This window comes from Apodemus sylvaticus, chromosome 5 (genome assembly GCF_947179515.1).
Source record: "Apodemus sylvaticus chromosome 5, mApoSyl1.1, whole genome shotgun sequence".
Lineage (NCBI taxonomy): Eukaryota > Metazoa > Chordata > Mammalia > Rodentia > Muridae > Apodemus > Apodemus sylvaticus.
In genome coordinates, this window is record NC_067476.1 from 109,865,245 (window position 1) to 109,879,594 (window position 14,350).

Here is a 14,350-nt window from a genome sequence, read left to right on the forward strand (position 1 = left end):
TCTTGTTGTGCTGGGAATTGAACCGTGTCCTTTAAGAAGAACAGCTAGTACTCTTAACCACTGAGCCACCTCTCCAGCCCTTCATTTTCAAGTTTAAAAAACAAATGTCTGCCAGTCTTCACCTAGTCAACCGAGTGCAATAAAGAGGATCACTAGGTTAACCTGGAAATAATTATTCTTCTCAGGGAGGGTTCTGTGGGTCAGGGACTGTAACTTTAAGAATGGTGTATCATTTTAATTGAAATTACTCTAATTGTATCTCTCAGGAAGAAGAGAAATTAATCCAGCAGGAACTAAGTAGTCTGAAGGCAACTGTCTCTGCTCCGACTACAACACTGGTACGTTTGCAGAGTTTAACACACTTGGTTTGAATCCTGGCTTCATGTGGTACGCCAAACACCATTCACTCAGCTGCTCTGTGCCGGCCACTGTGAGGCTATTTGCAAGTCTTCAGATTAGGACCCAGGGTTTTGTTGTAGGCTTTTTTTTTTTTTTTAAGATTTATTTATTTTATATGAGTACACTGTAACTGTCTTCAGATACCAGAGGATGGCATTGGATCCTATTATAGATGGCTGTGAGCCACCATGTGGCTGCTGGGAATTGAACTCAGGACTTCTGGAAGAGCAGCCAGTGCTCTTAACTGCTGAGCTGTCTCTCCAGCCCCTCTTGTAGATTTTTATTTTCATGTACTAACTATAGCTTTATGTGGTACATTGTAACAATTCAACACAAAATGTACAATGTGTGTGGCTATTTAACAGTTATTCTATTTAAAACTTTTAGTGAGTGTATGTGTGTACGTCTGTGCTCGTGTGTGCATGCCATAGCATGTGTGTGGAAATGAAAAGACAAGTTGTGGGAGTTTATTCTCTCCACTACTGATGTCTGTAGGATTGAATCGTGTCACAGGATTGGTGGCCTGATTCCTTTGTCCATATCCTTTGACTTACTGAGCCATCTTGCTGACCTGACACTTTTAGCTAACCAACTCCAACAAAATTTGTTCATCAACTATTTAGTAGGTGGTTTTAAAAAAATTATATCTATTTATTCTTATTCATTTATTTTTGAGGCAGGGTCTTGTAATATAGCCCTGGTTGGCCCAGAACTTGCTATGTAGGTCAGGTGGGTTTTGAAGTCACAGGGATCCACTTGCCTCTGCCTCTGGAGTGCTGGGATCAAAGGTGTGTACCACTGCACTCAGGAAATTGAGTCCTTTTATGTGTAAGTTGTTATGGAAATGTTTCTCCCCCTAGTGAACTTCAGGATGATAATTTTGCATAAATACTTTGTCATAAACATGAATTGCAAAGTCCAAGAGAAGGTAAATATTTCTTTCCGTAGTATAATATTCTTAAGACTAAATAGTCTTGTGTCTTTGTATGTGTATTTGTGTGTATTGTACATGTATAGATATGTATTTCTTTGTGTGTGCTTTGTGATAATAGAAATGTTAAGCAAAAATAGTTTTTTTCTCTTTTTTAAAGAGTTTTTTTAAAGTTTTTAAAAACTTTCTTAGGTTTTTATTTTCTATAATGAGTATCATTGAATACAACTTTTATTGTTATAAGGCATAAATCTGGTGTTGAGTAAAACTGGTCACTGGATGCTCGGAGTTTAGCAGGAGGATTATATAACTGTAGCCCTGTAGGCAGGTCTGGGTGCCCCGCATCGTCTGTGTTTCTAGGGAATTACAGAGCTGGGACAGCTGGGGGAAGCTGCAAAGCAAAAGCCCCTTGTCAGGAATGTGCTTTCTTCTCTAGAAAAAAGGAATAAGAATTTATGTAATAATTTTACTTAGCTAAAACTTTGAGCTCATGGTACAAATCCCGGGTTTAAACTTAATTGCACGAATTAACAATTTTATTCCTAATTTATACAAAAGCCTTTACAAAGGGACTCCCACTGTGGTTTAATTAAAAACTACTAGACATACACACTAACAAATGTTAAAAACAAACTGCGCTCACCTTTAATCCCAGCACTTGGGAGGCAGAGGCAGGCAGATTTCTGAGTACAAGGCCATCCTGGTCTACAGAGTGAGTTCTGGGACAGCCAGGGCTACACAGAGAAACCCTTTCTCAGACAAACAAACAAACAAACTTAGTAGTCCTAATTAATATGTTAATAAAATTAACTTTCATAAGATTCACATGCACACATATACATACATAACTAAATAATACTGTCTTGCTTTAAGGTTTTGTTTTGTTTTTGTGACAAGGTCTAATAAAGCCCAGGCTGACCTCTGATTGATGATGAAGCTTTGGATCCCAAGTATTGGGATTATAGGCATACACCATTTTGTTGAAATGGCTTAATGTTTCCTAAGCCTTTAGTTATCTAATAATCTGATAATAGTTAACTTTAATAAATACAGACACACAGACACACACAGAAAGAGACAGGCAGACAGACAGACAGACACACACACACACCCAGTGTGTGTATGTGACTGTGTACCTAAGCTGGCCTCCAGGTCATAGGGCCCTCCTGCCTCTGCCAGCTGAGTGCTGGGGTTAAACGAATGTACACCATGCCCAGCTATATTTTTAAGACTTTTTTTCTTTGAAACAGATCTGATATATCCTAGGCTGGCCTGGAACTTACTACTATGTAACTGAGGATGAGATGACCTTGTACTTACCCTCTTGTCTCTATGTCCCGATGCTGAGATTACAGAGAGTTGTTTATAGAACATTGAATTATATATATAAACAATGTATATATATATTTGTGTATATGCACATACTTGTTTTTATCTATAAACAAAACAAATGTGTGTATATGTATGTGTGTGTGTATATATATATATATACATACATATACATATATATAGATATGAATATATGTGTGTGTGTATATATATGTGTGTGTGTGTGCATTCTTTTTTATGATCCCAGGATTGAACACAGAACTGGATGTGCACTATCACTGCCACATTTGCCATATATTTTTTTCTTTTTTTTTTATTCGATATAATTTATTTACATTTCAAATGATTTCCCCTTTTCTAGCCCCCCACTCCCCGAAAGTCCCGTAAATATTTGCCATATTTTAATTGTAGATATTTAATAGTCTGAACTTTTCTGTTTTGAAATACATTGTTTTTATTACTAATAAAATTTTGCTATAAATATTGATAATGCTAATGTCATTCTGATAAAACATTCATAGAATCTCTCAAAGAATTTTAGTTGTAATGGCTACTATGTTCATGAAATTCTGTCTCTTCATTCACAATATTGTGAAGTTGAGGTTTTTTTGTGTTTGTTTTTTTGTTTTTTCGAGACAGGGTTTCTCTGTGTAGCCCTGGCTGTCCTGGAACTCACTTTGTAGACCAGTCTGGCCTTGAACTCAGAAATCCGCCTGCCTCTGCCTCCCAAATACTGGGATTAAAGGCGTGCGCCACCACCTCCCGGCTATTGTGAGTTATTTAAAAAGAGGAAAAGAGTACTTATGTAGCAGATTATGTGTACAGATTACATATCTGTAATATAATAATGCTGAAGAAGAAAGCCTACGTTTAGTCTGAGATATGTCCTTTGGGCCAGTCTCCAGTCCTGGACTCACACAGTCCTCTGTGTCAGCCTCCTGCCCCAGTTCCAGATGCTGGCTTGCAGATACAAATACACTACTGACTTGTGGCAGGTTTTCTAGATATCATTTGATGAAACATATTCAAATTGGTTTAAATGCCAAATTCCTTCATCATGGATGACATTTTGTCTGAGGACTATCTCTAATCAAACTTATGTGTGCACATAGAATTAGAAGTAGTGCTAGGTAGTTTATATAATAGTTATCAATTAAATATTTGAACTAGTTTTTTCACATGAATAGTTTTGGTGATTGTTAGAAGCAGCTTTTATTTCTATATTCTGATATTTGGCAATTGCTTTGAAATAACTACATTAGTTCTTCATAATCCAGATAGATGGCTCCCTTGTTAACCGAGTGTGACAAACAGAAAAATGAAAGCCTTCTATTTGTTTACATAGTGTTTGGTATTTCACTTTTCAGAAAATGATGAAGGAATGTATGGTGAGACTTATATACTGTGAGATGCTTGGATATGATGCTTCTTTTGGTTATATACATGCAATCAAGTTGGCCCAACAAGGAAACCTCTTAGAGAAAAGAGTGGGTATGTATATGTTTAAGACTTCTGTCCTGTTGTCTTGAAGGTTTTAACCACTATATAAAGTGATGGCTGCTATACAGTATGTTTTTAGAGCTTTGCTGACATGCTAGGCAGCTTCTCTACCACTGAGCTACATTCCAGCCCAAACTTCCAAGGCTAGCACTTTGGAAATACAAAGCCTGTAGGTAAAGTCGGCCTTCTGGGTGGGCGTCATTCTGGAGTTACAGAGACTATTCAGGAGTGCTGGATTGTGTTGTGGTGAGATGCTACATGCTCATGCCAAAGCCATGAGCCGTGCATACAGCTGAGCTTCTTGTGTGTAAATTGTACGTTAGTAACTCTTGCTTTAAGAAGCCTGTCTAATCCCATTACTTTAATGGTGAGAGAAGACAATTAATTACTTGGTTAATTTGCTTTTTAAAAAGAAGTCTTATTGTGTAGCCCAGACTGGCTTTAAACTTGCTACTCTCTGGCCTCTGCCTCTCAAGTGCTGAATTATTGACTTGCTTGGCTAAGAAATGATTCTTTGGCCAGGCAGTGGTGGCCCACGCCTTTAATCCCAGAACTTGGGAGGCGGATTTCTGAGTTTGAGGACAGCCAGGGCTACATAGAGAAACCTTTTCTTGGAAAAAAAAACAAAAAAAGGAAGGAAGGAAGGAAGGAAAGAAAGAAAGAAATGATTCTTTGTAAAATAAAAACTGAAACAAGCTAGAATAATTTAAAACATGCTGTTCTCATTTTCACCAGGCTAGCTATAACTGGTAGAAGTATTAAGGGTTTTGTTTTGTTTTGTTTTTTTCTGCAGTAATCCTTGATAGTGTTTGGAAAAATTCTTTGAAGCCTTGACTCTGTTTCCAGTGGTTTCGGGTTGTATGAAATCCCGGAAGGAGTCTCTGGGGCAGTGTCAGGATGGAGCCTGGTCTTCATCCGGAGAGCAACGGTGCTGTGCTCCTAGGAATGAGCAGTCTTCTGGGCTGCCTGCCTCAGGCGAGGGAGTAGGCAGGAGTACAGCCCTCCACAGACTGAGCCCCACCCCAGCACAGGCTCTTTTCTAGCTCCTACTTTAGTGTGGCCTTTTCCCAAAGCAGAGCGTTCTGTGGCGTTTTCTGTCTATATTCCAGATTAAATGTGAACTCTTCTGAGATCAGTCTGTGACTTCCTCCATCTGGTACCTTGTGGTAGTATGTGTCTTTTCTTACCGTATATTACTTTTCTTCATATATTAATGCTTTGGCTTTCAAACTAATTCAAGCTTTTTATAATCCTGAACTTTTCATGTTATTAAAGAAATCTTTAAAATTGATTTCTTTGCAAGCTTGTGTAACATTGGGATTTAATTCCAGCAGGCTTTCCTTGTCTTCAGACAGGACTTCCCGTGGATCTCAGACTGGCTCTGCAGGCAGTCTACTTCCCAGCCACTGTGCTCAGCTGTCCAACTGATCCTTAGAATTCCCTTCAGCCGTGCCTCCTTGTTGTTGTTGTTATCGTTGTTGCTGTTGTTTTCTTCTTGGAGATAGTCTCATGTAGTCCAGACTGGCCTCTGATTTATTATATTCATGGGTGACCTTCCCGCCTTTACTTCCCAGATGCTGGGATCACTCCGCCCCTCCTAGCGAATGTGAGCCTAGGCTTCCTGCCCGCCTTCTGGTGCCCACCCTGCTGAGAGTTTTCATTGTCTAACGTTTCTAATGATCGTCTTCATTAGCTTCCAGATGGTCATATTTGGAGTGTTCTTCTTGTTTTGTTTTGTTTGGTTTGGTTTCTCAGGCTGTTGTTTTCTTTTCCTTTTGGGACAGGGTCTCACTGTGTAGCCCCAGCTGGCCTTGCACTCACAGAAATCCATCTGCTTCTGCCTCCAAAGTTCTGGGATTAAAGGCATGTGCCAGCATGCCTATCTGAAAAGATTTTTGTTTTTATGTTATTGTTGGACATTATAGGAGGAGTGAAAAGCAACTTCATCTTTTTCACTTGTAAAGGGAGGTGTATTAGATATGAATGTGTTTGAGATGTCTAGAATTCACTCCAGACCAGAGAAGTGATGTTAGACTCCAGATTCAAGCGAAAGTCTGATGTTTCTTGGCTTTCTTCCATGTCTTTTCTTTGCTTTACCTTTTCATTTCTCTACCTTCACTATCTCCTTCCTAATATTTTCTCAACATTGAGTTATTTTTCCTTATTCACTTTGTATATTACCTTTTTAGTTGAGAAAATAGTGATACCCTTGTTTTCAAATATTTAAAACAATTTTATTGTCTTTATGTGTGTATGAGTGTGCACATGATACAACACACTTGTGGAGGTCGGAGTTGTTCCTCTTCCCTCTGTAATGCTCTTCTTCATGTTAGCTAATTTGTTAAGGACTCAGAAAACAGATTCAAGTGGCTGCCCATTGAATGCTGTAATAGCTCCAGTTTGAGACTCTGCAATTGTAGGGGAGAGAATAGAAACACACATAGAAGTTAGTAGTTATAACGTTAAAATTACTTGCATGTCCATGGTCTATATGTTGTTTCTATATGGTCAGGCCTAAGTGGGAACTCTGTTTCTCTGATCTGAGTCTGTGTGGAGAATACACACACATACACACACACACACATTATCATATATATGTTTATATATGTGTGGAGAGTTTTATATATTTATATGTGTGTGTGTGTATATATATATATATATATATATATCTCAGATCATAGGATTTCTGTCGAACTTCTTTAAATATTGATGCTAGACTTATATAGACTTATAGCTTTGGTCCAAATATATATATATATATATATATATATAAAATCTTTTTTTTTGGACTTCCTTTGGCATAAACATGGGACTTCAGCTGCTCTCTTTTGTTACTTGGCTGGCTTCTGTGTTGTGTTGGCATAGGCAGGAATTCTAGAAAACAATAGATAATTGAAAATACTAGGTCTGGCTCTGGTGGTACACAGGTTGTTTTTTTGGTTTGTTTTGTTTTATTTTTTGTTTGTTTTGTTTTTTGAGACAGGGTTTCTCTGTGTAGCCCTGGCTATCCTTGAACTCACTCTGTAGACTAGGCTAGCCTCTCCTGCCTCTGCCTCCCAAGTGCTGGGATTAAAGGCATGCGCCACCACTGCCCTGCGGTGCACTGGTCTCAGGAGGCAGAGGAAGGTAGATCTCTGTGGATTTGAGGGCAGCCTGCTTTACAGAGTGATACCAGGACAGTCAGGGCTGTGTTACACACACACACACACACACACACACACACACACACACAAAATCAAAAACCAAAAAAAAATAAAATAGAAAGAAAAGAAAGTAAGAAGGAAGGAAAATACAAGTTAGGGACTGGAGAGATGGCTCAGCGGTTAAGAGCACTGATTGCTCTTCCGAAGGTCCTGAGTTCAAATCCCAGCAACCACATGGTGGCTCACAACCATCTGCAATGAGATCTGGCACCCTTTTCTGGTGTGTCTGAAGACAGCTACAGTGTACTTATATATAATAAATAAATAAATCTTTAAAAAAACAGAAAACAAGCTGGGCGGTAGTGGCGCACACCTTTAATCCCAGCACTTGGGAGGCAGAGGCAGGCGGATCTCTGAGTTCGAGGCCAGCCTGGTCTACAGAGTGAGTTCCAGGACAGCCAGGGCTACACAGAGAAACCCTGTCTCGGAAAAAAACAAACAAACAAAAAAACCCAGAAAACAAAAAACCCAGAAAATACTAGGTAATTGGTGGTGTTTTAATTTGCCTTTTATTGCTGTGGTAAACACTGACTTGTTAGTTGAAGGTCTCTATAAGAACAGAATTGCTAGGACGAATACATATGTAGGGTTTATTGGAGTAACTTCAGGCAGTGGTCCAGCTAGTCCAACAATGGCAGCCTCCTACCAGAAAAGCCAACTCACAAGGCTGGAGTGTCTTAGCCAGTCTTCAGTCTATGTTGGAGTCCCAAAGAAATAAGTTCTGTTACCATCCGAGTAATGCCTTAGCAACAGGATTGATGAGCCTGCTGGTCAAAGTGAGGGCAAGCAGGCTAAAAGCCAAAGCTTCCTTCTTCAGTTTCCTTTTGTATAGGCAGCTACTGGGAGGTAGGGCCCAGATTTAGGGTAGGTCTTCTCATCTCCGATGCCCCAGTCAAGAAAATCCTTCACAGGTATGTCCAGCTGCTTGGGTTTTAGTTGACTACAGATATAGTCAGGTTGACAACAAAGATTAACCATCATACTAATCAAAAGCAACTTGGGGAGAAAAGGGTTTCTGTCAGCTTACAACTCCCAGGCCACAGTCGATCACTGAGGAACATCGGGGCAGGAACTCAAGGCAGGAGCTGAAGCAGAGAGCGCGCAGGAATGCTGTTTACTGGCTTGCTCACCCTGCGTCCTTACAGCACTCAGTGCCACCTGCCCAGGGCTGCCACTGCCCCGTGGGCTGGGCCCCTATACGTCAACTGTTAACTAAGAAACTGCACCAACAGGCTTGCTTAGAGACCCTTCTGATGGAGCCATTCTGTTAGTGTCCCTCTTCCCAGACTCTAGATTTTGTCAAGCTGACAGAAAGACTAACCAGGATTGCTGGTGTGCTTGGAATAGCTGTTGCTACAAGTTTTTTGTTTGTTTTTGTTTTTTTGTTTTTTCTGAGACAGGGTTTCTCTGTAACAGTTCTGGCAGTCCCGGAACTCACTCTGTAGACCAGGTTGGCCTCAAACTCAGAAATTCGCCTGCCTCTGCCTCCCATGTGCTGGGATTAAAGGCATGCACCACCACTGCTCGGCTTTTGTTGGCTATGTTTTCATTTTTAGACTTAACATACTTTGTTTTTTTCATTTTCAATTTTATTTTTGTATCATTTGTTGTTCTCTGCTTCTGTCACCATATTTTCTCTACCATAATGACTTGCCCTCAGACCAGGAGCTCAAACTCTTCTTCCTTCCTTTGCTTTTTTGTTTGCTTTGTGAGACATGGTCTCACTATGTAGACCTGGCTGGCCTAGAACATGCTATATAGGCCAGGCTGACTTTGAACTCAAAGCTATCCACCCACCTCTGCCTCCTGAGTGTTGGTATTGAAGGCATACACCACCACAGCTGGCTTTAGATGCTATGTCACAAGCTTTAAGTAACTTTTTTAAAAAAAAAGATTTATTTATTTTTAGTATGTGAGTACATTATGACTGTCTTCAGACACATCAGAAGAGGACTTTGGATCCCATTACAAATGTTGTGAGCCACCATGTGGTGCTGGGAATGGAGCTCAGGTCCTCTGGAAGAGCTGTCAGTGCTCTTAACCGCTGAGCCATCTCTCCAGCTCTATAAGTAACTTTTTAAAAAGTTTGTGTTACGTGTGAGCATTGTTTGCGTGTGTGTTCTGTGTGCATGCCTGGTACTAGCAGAGGCGAGGGCTTTGTGTATGCACGGCATGGCACGCACCCTGCCAGCTGGGCTGCATCCCTAGCCCAGTTCCTCCTTCTTAGTCACCAGATCTACTCTATGCTAGTCATGCTTGATTGCTCTATGTTACATCTGTTTGTTAAATTACAGAGTATCTTTTTCTTTATTCTCTGTCAAAACAAGTGTTTAACAGAATTAAGGTTTCTTTAATATTACCTTTGAACTTGTTTATTGACTTGGGTGTGGGTGATACCTTAGCCAAACATGTGAGGCCTCAGCAAGAAGACATAGCTCTGCTGTAAGTGCTCCCTGGACTCTTCAGCTTTTTCTGCCCTCGTAGGAGTCACAGCTTTGTTCCTCTGTCATTGAATTGTAATCAGCTATGCTCTGAGACTAGATGTTCTAAACGGGTTTCCCATAGTGTGCACTAGACACAATGCCAAGTTCCTGAGTAACGCTGAGGATGACTAGCAGTGTCTGTACTGAAAGGGCTAAAAGGGGTGAGAAGACAGAATGGGGTGAGAACTGGGTGATCAGGCACAGAGCAGACAGTCCATGGGGACTGACTCTGTGTGGGTTTGAGTCCTGGTCCGCCACGTAATAGCAGTAGACTTTGCATGTTAACCTCTCTTTTGCCCTCATCACTGTACTGGCATAGTAATCACACTTACAGCATAGGGTTATTTGAAGAATTCAGTGAGGCAAAGGTTATAGAGTTATTGACACTTAGTAACTAATAAATATCATTGGCAATGTAAAAAAGTGGCCAGAAATGCCATAAAGCATGTAGATTCCATGTTTATGGCATTTGTCATGATATCAATATATTCATTCCTCAGTCTTAAAGTATAATTTTTGAAATAGAAATGCTTGATTAAGGGGGCTGGAGAGATAGCTCAGCAGTTAAGAGCACTGACTGCTCTTCCAAAGGTCCTGAGTTCAAATCCCACAACCACATGGTAGCTCACAACCATCTGAAATAGCCCTCTTCTGGTGTGTCTGAAAACAGATATAGTGTACATTTAATAATAAATCTTTGAAAAACGAACAAACAAAAAAGAAATGTTTGATTAAGCTGGTGAGTACATTTAATGTAGTAGACAGTCTGTCTTCCCTCATCAATTGTTACTTCCTCAACACTGTCTTCAGTTGAAAAAAAATAAGCTAGGAGTAGCTTGACTGTACCAGGCTGGTTTAGATAGCTCATAGAACAGAGTGACTCGACGCCCGTCAGTGATTTGATGCTAGCGTAATAACTAAGTTTCTTGATAACTGTATGTTAGTCTAAGATAGAGATTATTTTGATTGATAGTGAGGATTTGCACTGGAGCTCTGATATCCACAGGACTTTAATTTGGTATATCTTGTAGAATCTGTTGTAGAAGATGAAGGACACCTGAACTCTTAAGTGAAGTCTGTTAACCTTGTATTTTACTTTGTTTTTAATGTTGCCTGGTAACTGATAATGTTTCACACTTAAAACTTGAAATATGGCTTTAATTTATTAGGAAAAGAATTTTGGGGGAGTTAGGTAGTAATGAAAACTTTTCCTTCATTTTTTAATAGGTTATTTGGCTGTTTCTTTATTTCTACATGAAAGTCATGAACTTTTGCTTCTTCTTGTGAATACAGTGGTAAAGGTACCGTATCCTATTTTATGCTGCTTATTATGAAGTCTTACTTCTGCTGTCACAGGACATTTCTCTTTAGTCATAGTTACTTAAACTTGAAGTATAGGCTTACTTACAAAGTCGCCTTAAAAAGATATTTTTATTTTAAAGGCTATTTTTTTTTGTTGTTATATGTATGAGTGTGTGTGCAAATGCCTGTGGAGGTCAGAAGATGGCGTCAGATCCCTTGGCGCCAGCTTTGCAGCAGTTGTGGGCTGCTTGGCATAGGCACTGGGATTCCAACTTAAGTCCTCTGCAGGAACCACAAGTGCTCTAACCACTGAGCAACCTCTCTGACCTTTAGAAGGGTTTTAGTGGTGGCGCATGCCTGTAATCCCAGCACTCTGGGAGGCAGAGGCAGGTGGATTTCTGAGTTCGAGGCCAGCCTGGTCTACAGAGTGCTTTCCAGGACAGCCAGGGCTACACAGAGAAACCCTGTCTCGAAAAAAACAAACAAACAAAAAAAACAACAACAAAAAAAATAAGGGTTTTAGTTTTAGTTTTTAAGACTCTAGCTGGTTTGGAGCTAGTAGTATGTAGACCAGGCTGGCATCAGACTCACAGAGATCTGCCTACTGAGGGCTGGTATTAAAGGCGTGAGCTACATGCCTGGCTGTTTATTTTTTGAGACAAGGTCTCCTGTATACAAGGTTGTCCTTGAACTTCTGATCCTCCTGGTTCCACCCCTCCTGAGTGATGAAATTACAGTGTGGACTGTTACAGTTGGGTTATGACATTGTATGTCATAAACTAGGACTTCATGTGTGCTAGACAAGTACTCTACCAAGTACATCCTCATCTCTATTTTTTTAATGTGTCCGTGTGTGTGTCCGTGTCCGTGTGTGTGTGTGTGTGTGTGTGTGTGTGTCTGAAACAGGATCTCAAGTATCTCAGACTAGCCTCAAACTCATTATGTAGTCAAATACGGCATTGAACTCCTGCCCATACCTCCCCAGTGCTAGGAAATATAGGCATGTGCTGCCTGGCTTATGACATTTTCATACAAGTATATATTGTATGCTGAGCATGAAAGTGTTTATCAGTCTAAGAGTTTTCTAGTAGAGTCTTAAGGTTCTATTGTGAATGGACTCATATATGTAAATAAGGGTACTTGGGTTTCTTCCTTTGTGTTTTTATCCTTATTTTCTATTTTTATCTTTTTGTTTTGAGCTTTTCAACATTTGGTATAATACTGGCAATAAGTTTGCCATATATAGTCTTTCTTATGTTCCTTCTATTGATATAGTACCTTTGAGATTGTTGTCACAAAGAGATGTTGGACTTTGTCAGAATCCTTTATATTTAGGTGATCTGTGATCTCTGCCCTGTGTCTATGTGATGTGTTAAGTATCAGGTTGCATATGTTGATCATCCTGTACCCCTGGAATGAAACCGGCTTGATCATGGTGCATGATCTTTTGATTTGTTCTTGAATTTGGTGAGTTAAGTTTTGCTTGCTTGTTTGCTTGTTTGTTTTAAACAGGGTCTTACCATATTTCCTTGACTGGAGTTCTGCCTTCCTCTCCCTCCTGAGTGCTGGGATTAAAGATGTGCTGCACCATGCCTAGCAGTTTGCAAGTGTTTTATTGAGATTTTTGACATCCATGATTGTCAGAGGAATTAGTCTTTAATTTCTTTATGGTGTCCCAATTATGTTTCATAAATAATGCTTGGTAGCATCCTTTCTTTTTTTTTTTTTTCATTTATGGAATAATTTGAGAAAGTTTGGTCCTACTTAGTTATAAAAGTTCTGGTAGAACTTATCTACTCTGAATCCTTTGGATCTGAAATGTTTTTTAATTGGGAGATTTTAATTATTACTGCTTCAGTCCTGTTGCTTGATGTAGAGATAATTAAATCATCTCATTTTGGTTTGATTTTTGTAGGTCATATGGATCTGGAAATTTATTTATTTTAGATTTCCTAATTTAGTGTAATATAAGTATTTTTAAAAACATTTATTTTATTTATGTTATTTATGATGTTATTATGTTATTTATGTTGCTGTCTTCAGACACACAAGAGGGCATTGGATCTCATTACAGATGGTTGTGAGCTGCCATGTGGTTGCTGGGATTTGAACTCAGGACCTTTGGAAGAGCAGTCAGTGCTCTTAACCACTGAGCCATCTCTCCAGACCATAATACAAGTTTTTAAAACATTCTGATGGTTTTCTGAATTTTGTTGGTATCTGTTGAAATGTTTCTCTTTTCATCTCTAATTTTATTAATTTGTATCCACCTTCTCTTTGGTTGTTTTGGCTAAGGGTTGATCTCATTTATCTTCTAAAAAAAAACAGATTTTTTTCTTCATTTTTGTTTTTATTAATTTCTGCTCTGATCTAATTTTTTCCACCTACTGGTTTTAGATTTGGCTGTTCTTGTTTACCAAGGCCCTAAGGTATATCTTTACATTATTTATTGCATTATCTCTGATTTAAACATTTATATTGAATTTATTATGTGCCATGTGAAGGCTGGAGGACAACTTTAGGAGCTGGTTCTTCCTTCCACAGTGGACTCCAAGGCCTGAACTAAGGTGGCCATGCTGCGAAGTGTAGGCCTTTACAGGCTGGGCAAGTTGCTCCTTCTTCAACTCTTTGACTGATTTTGGTTCAAAGTCTATTTTGTCGGTTAGGACTGCTTGTTCCTAATTCCATTTCCTCGGCTACCCTTCCCTTCCTTGTTCCCTAAGGCTGAGTCTGCCTTTGAATGTGAGGTGCACGCTGTAGAGGCGGCAGATAACTGCACGCTGGGTTTTAATACACTATGGCGTTCTCTGTCTTTTGATTGGTGAATTGAGGCAATTGGTAATGCATAGTAATTATTGTAAGGTGTATATTAATTCCTGCCATTTTGTTGATTTTGTAGTGTTGGATGTTTTCTTGATCTTCATTTACTTAACTAGTGTTTTTGTGTGGTTTATTTTTCCTGGACTTCATGAATATGTTCACTTTTCAGTCTGAAGGATTTCTTCATGTATCTTCTGCTATAGAATTGACATTGGTGTTTGAGGGTAAGATAGTGGTTTTTAATTTCTTCAGCCTTTTTTCAAAGCTTTCTGTAATTTGGGTGTTATTGGTAGATAAAGTGGTTTCACTGTGGCATTTTTATTCCTGTGTACAATGTGGTTTGGGCATGCTCACTCTGATCCTTTCTTGCCCCTCTGACTCCT

The 14,350-nt window shown here is 39.4% G+C and overlaps 1 protein-coding gene across 2 annotated transcripts in view; it reads left to right on the top strand.

Moving 5' to 3' along the window:
- Positions 1-14,350, top strand: part of Ap4e1 (adaptor related protein complex 4 subunit epsilon 1) — a 70,725-nt gene that overhangs the window by 2,607 nt on the left and 53,768 nt on the right. Inside the window, exons 2-4 of one of the 2 annotated variants that reach the window (XM_052183517.1) lie at positions 267-338; positions 4,027-4,150; positions 11,073-11,146. In XM_052183517.1, coding sequence (XP_052039477.1) covers positions 267-338; positions 4,027-4,150; positions 11,073-11,146 — 270 coding nt within the window. The remainder of the gene's footprint in view (positions 1-266; positions 339-4,026; positions 4,151-11,072; positions 11,147-14,350) is intronic. The other variant, XM_052183518.1, reaches the window with a different exon arrangement.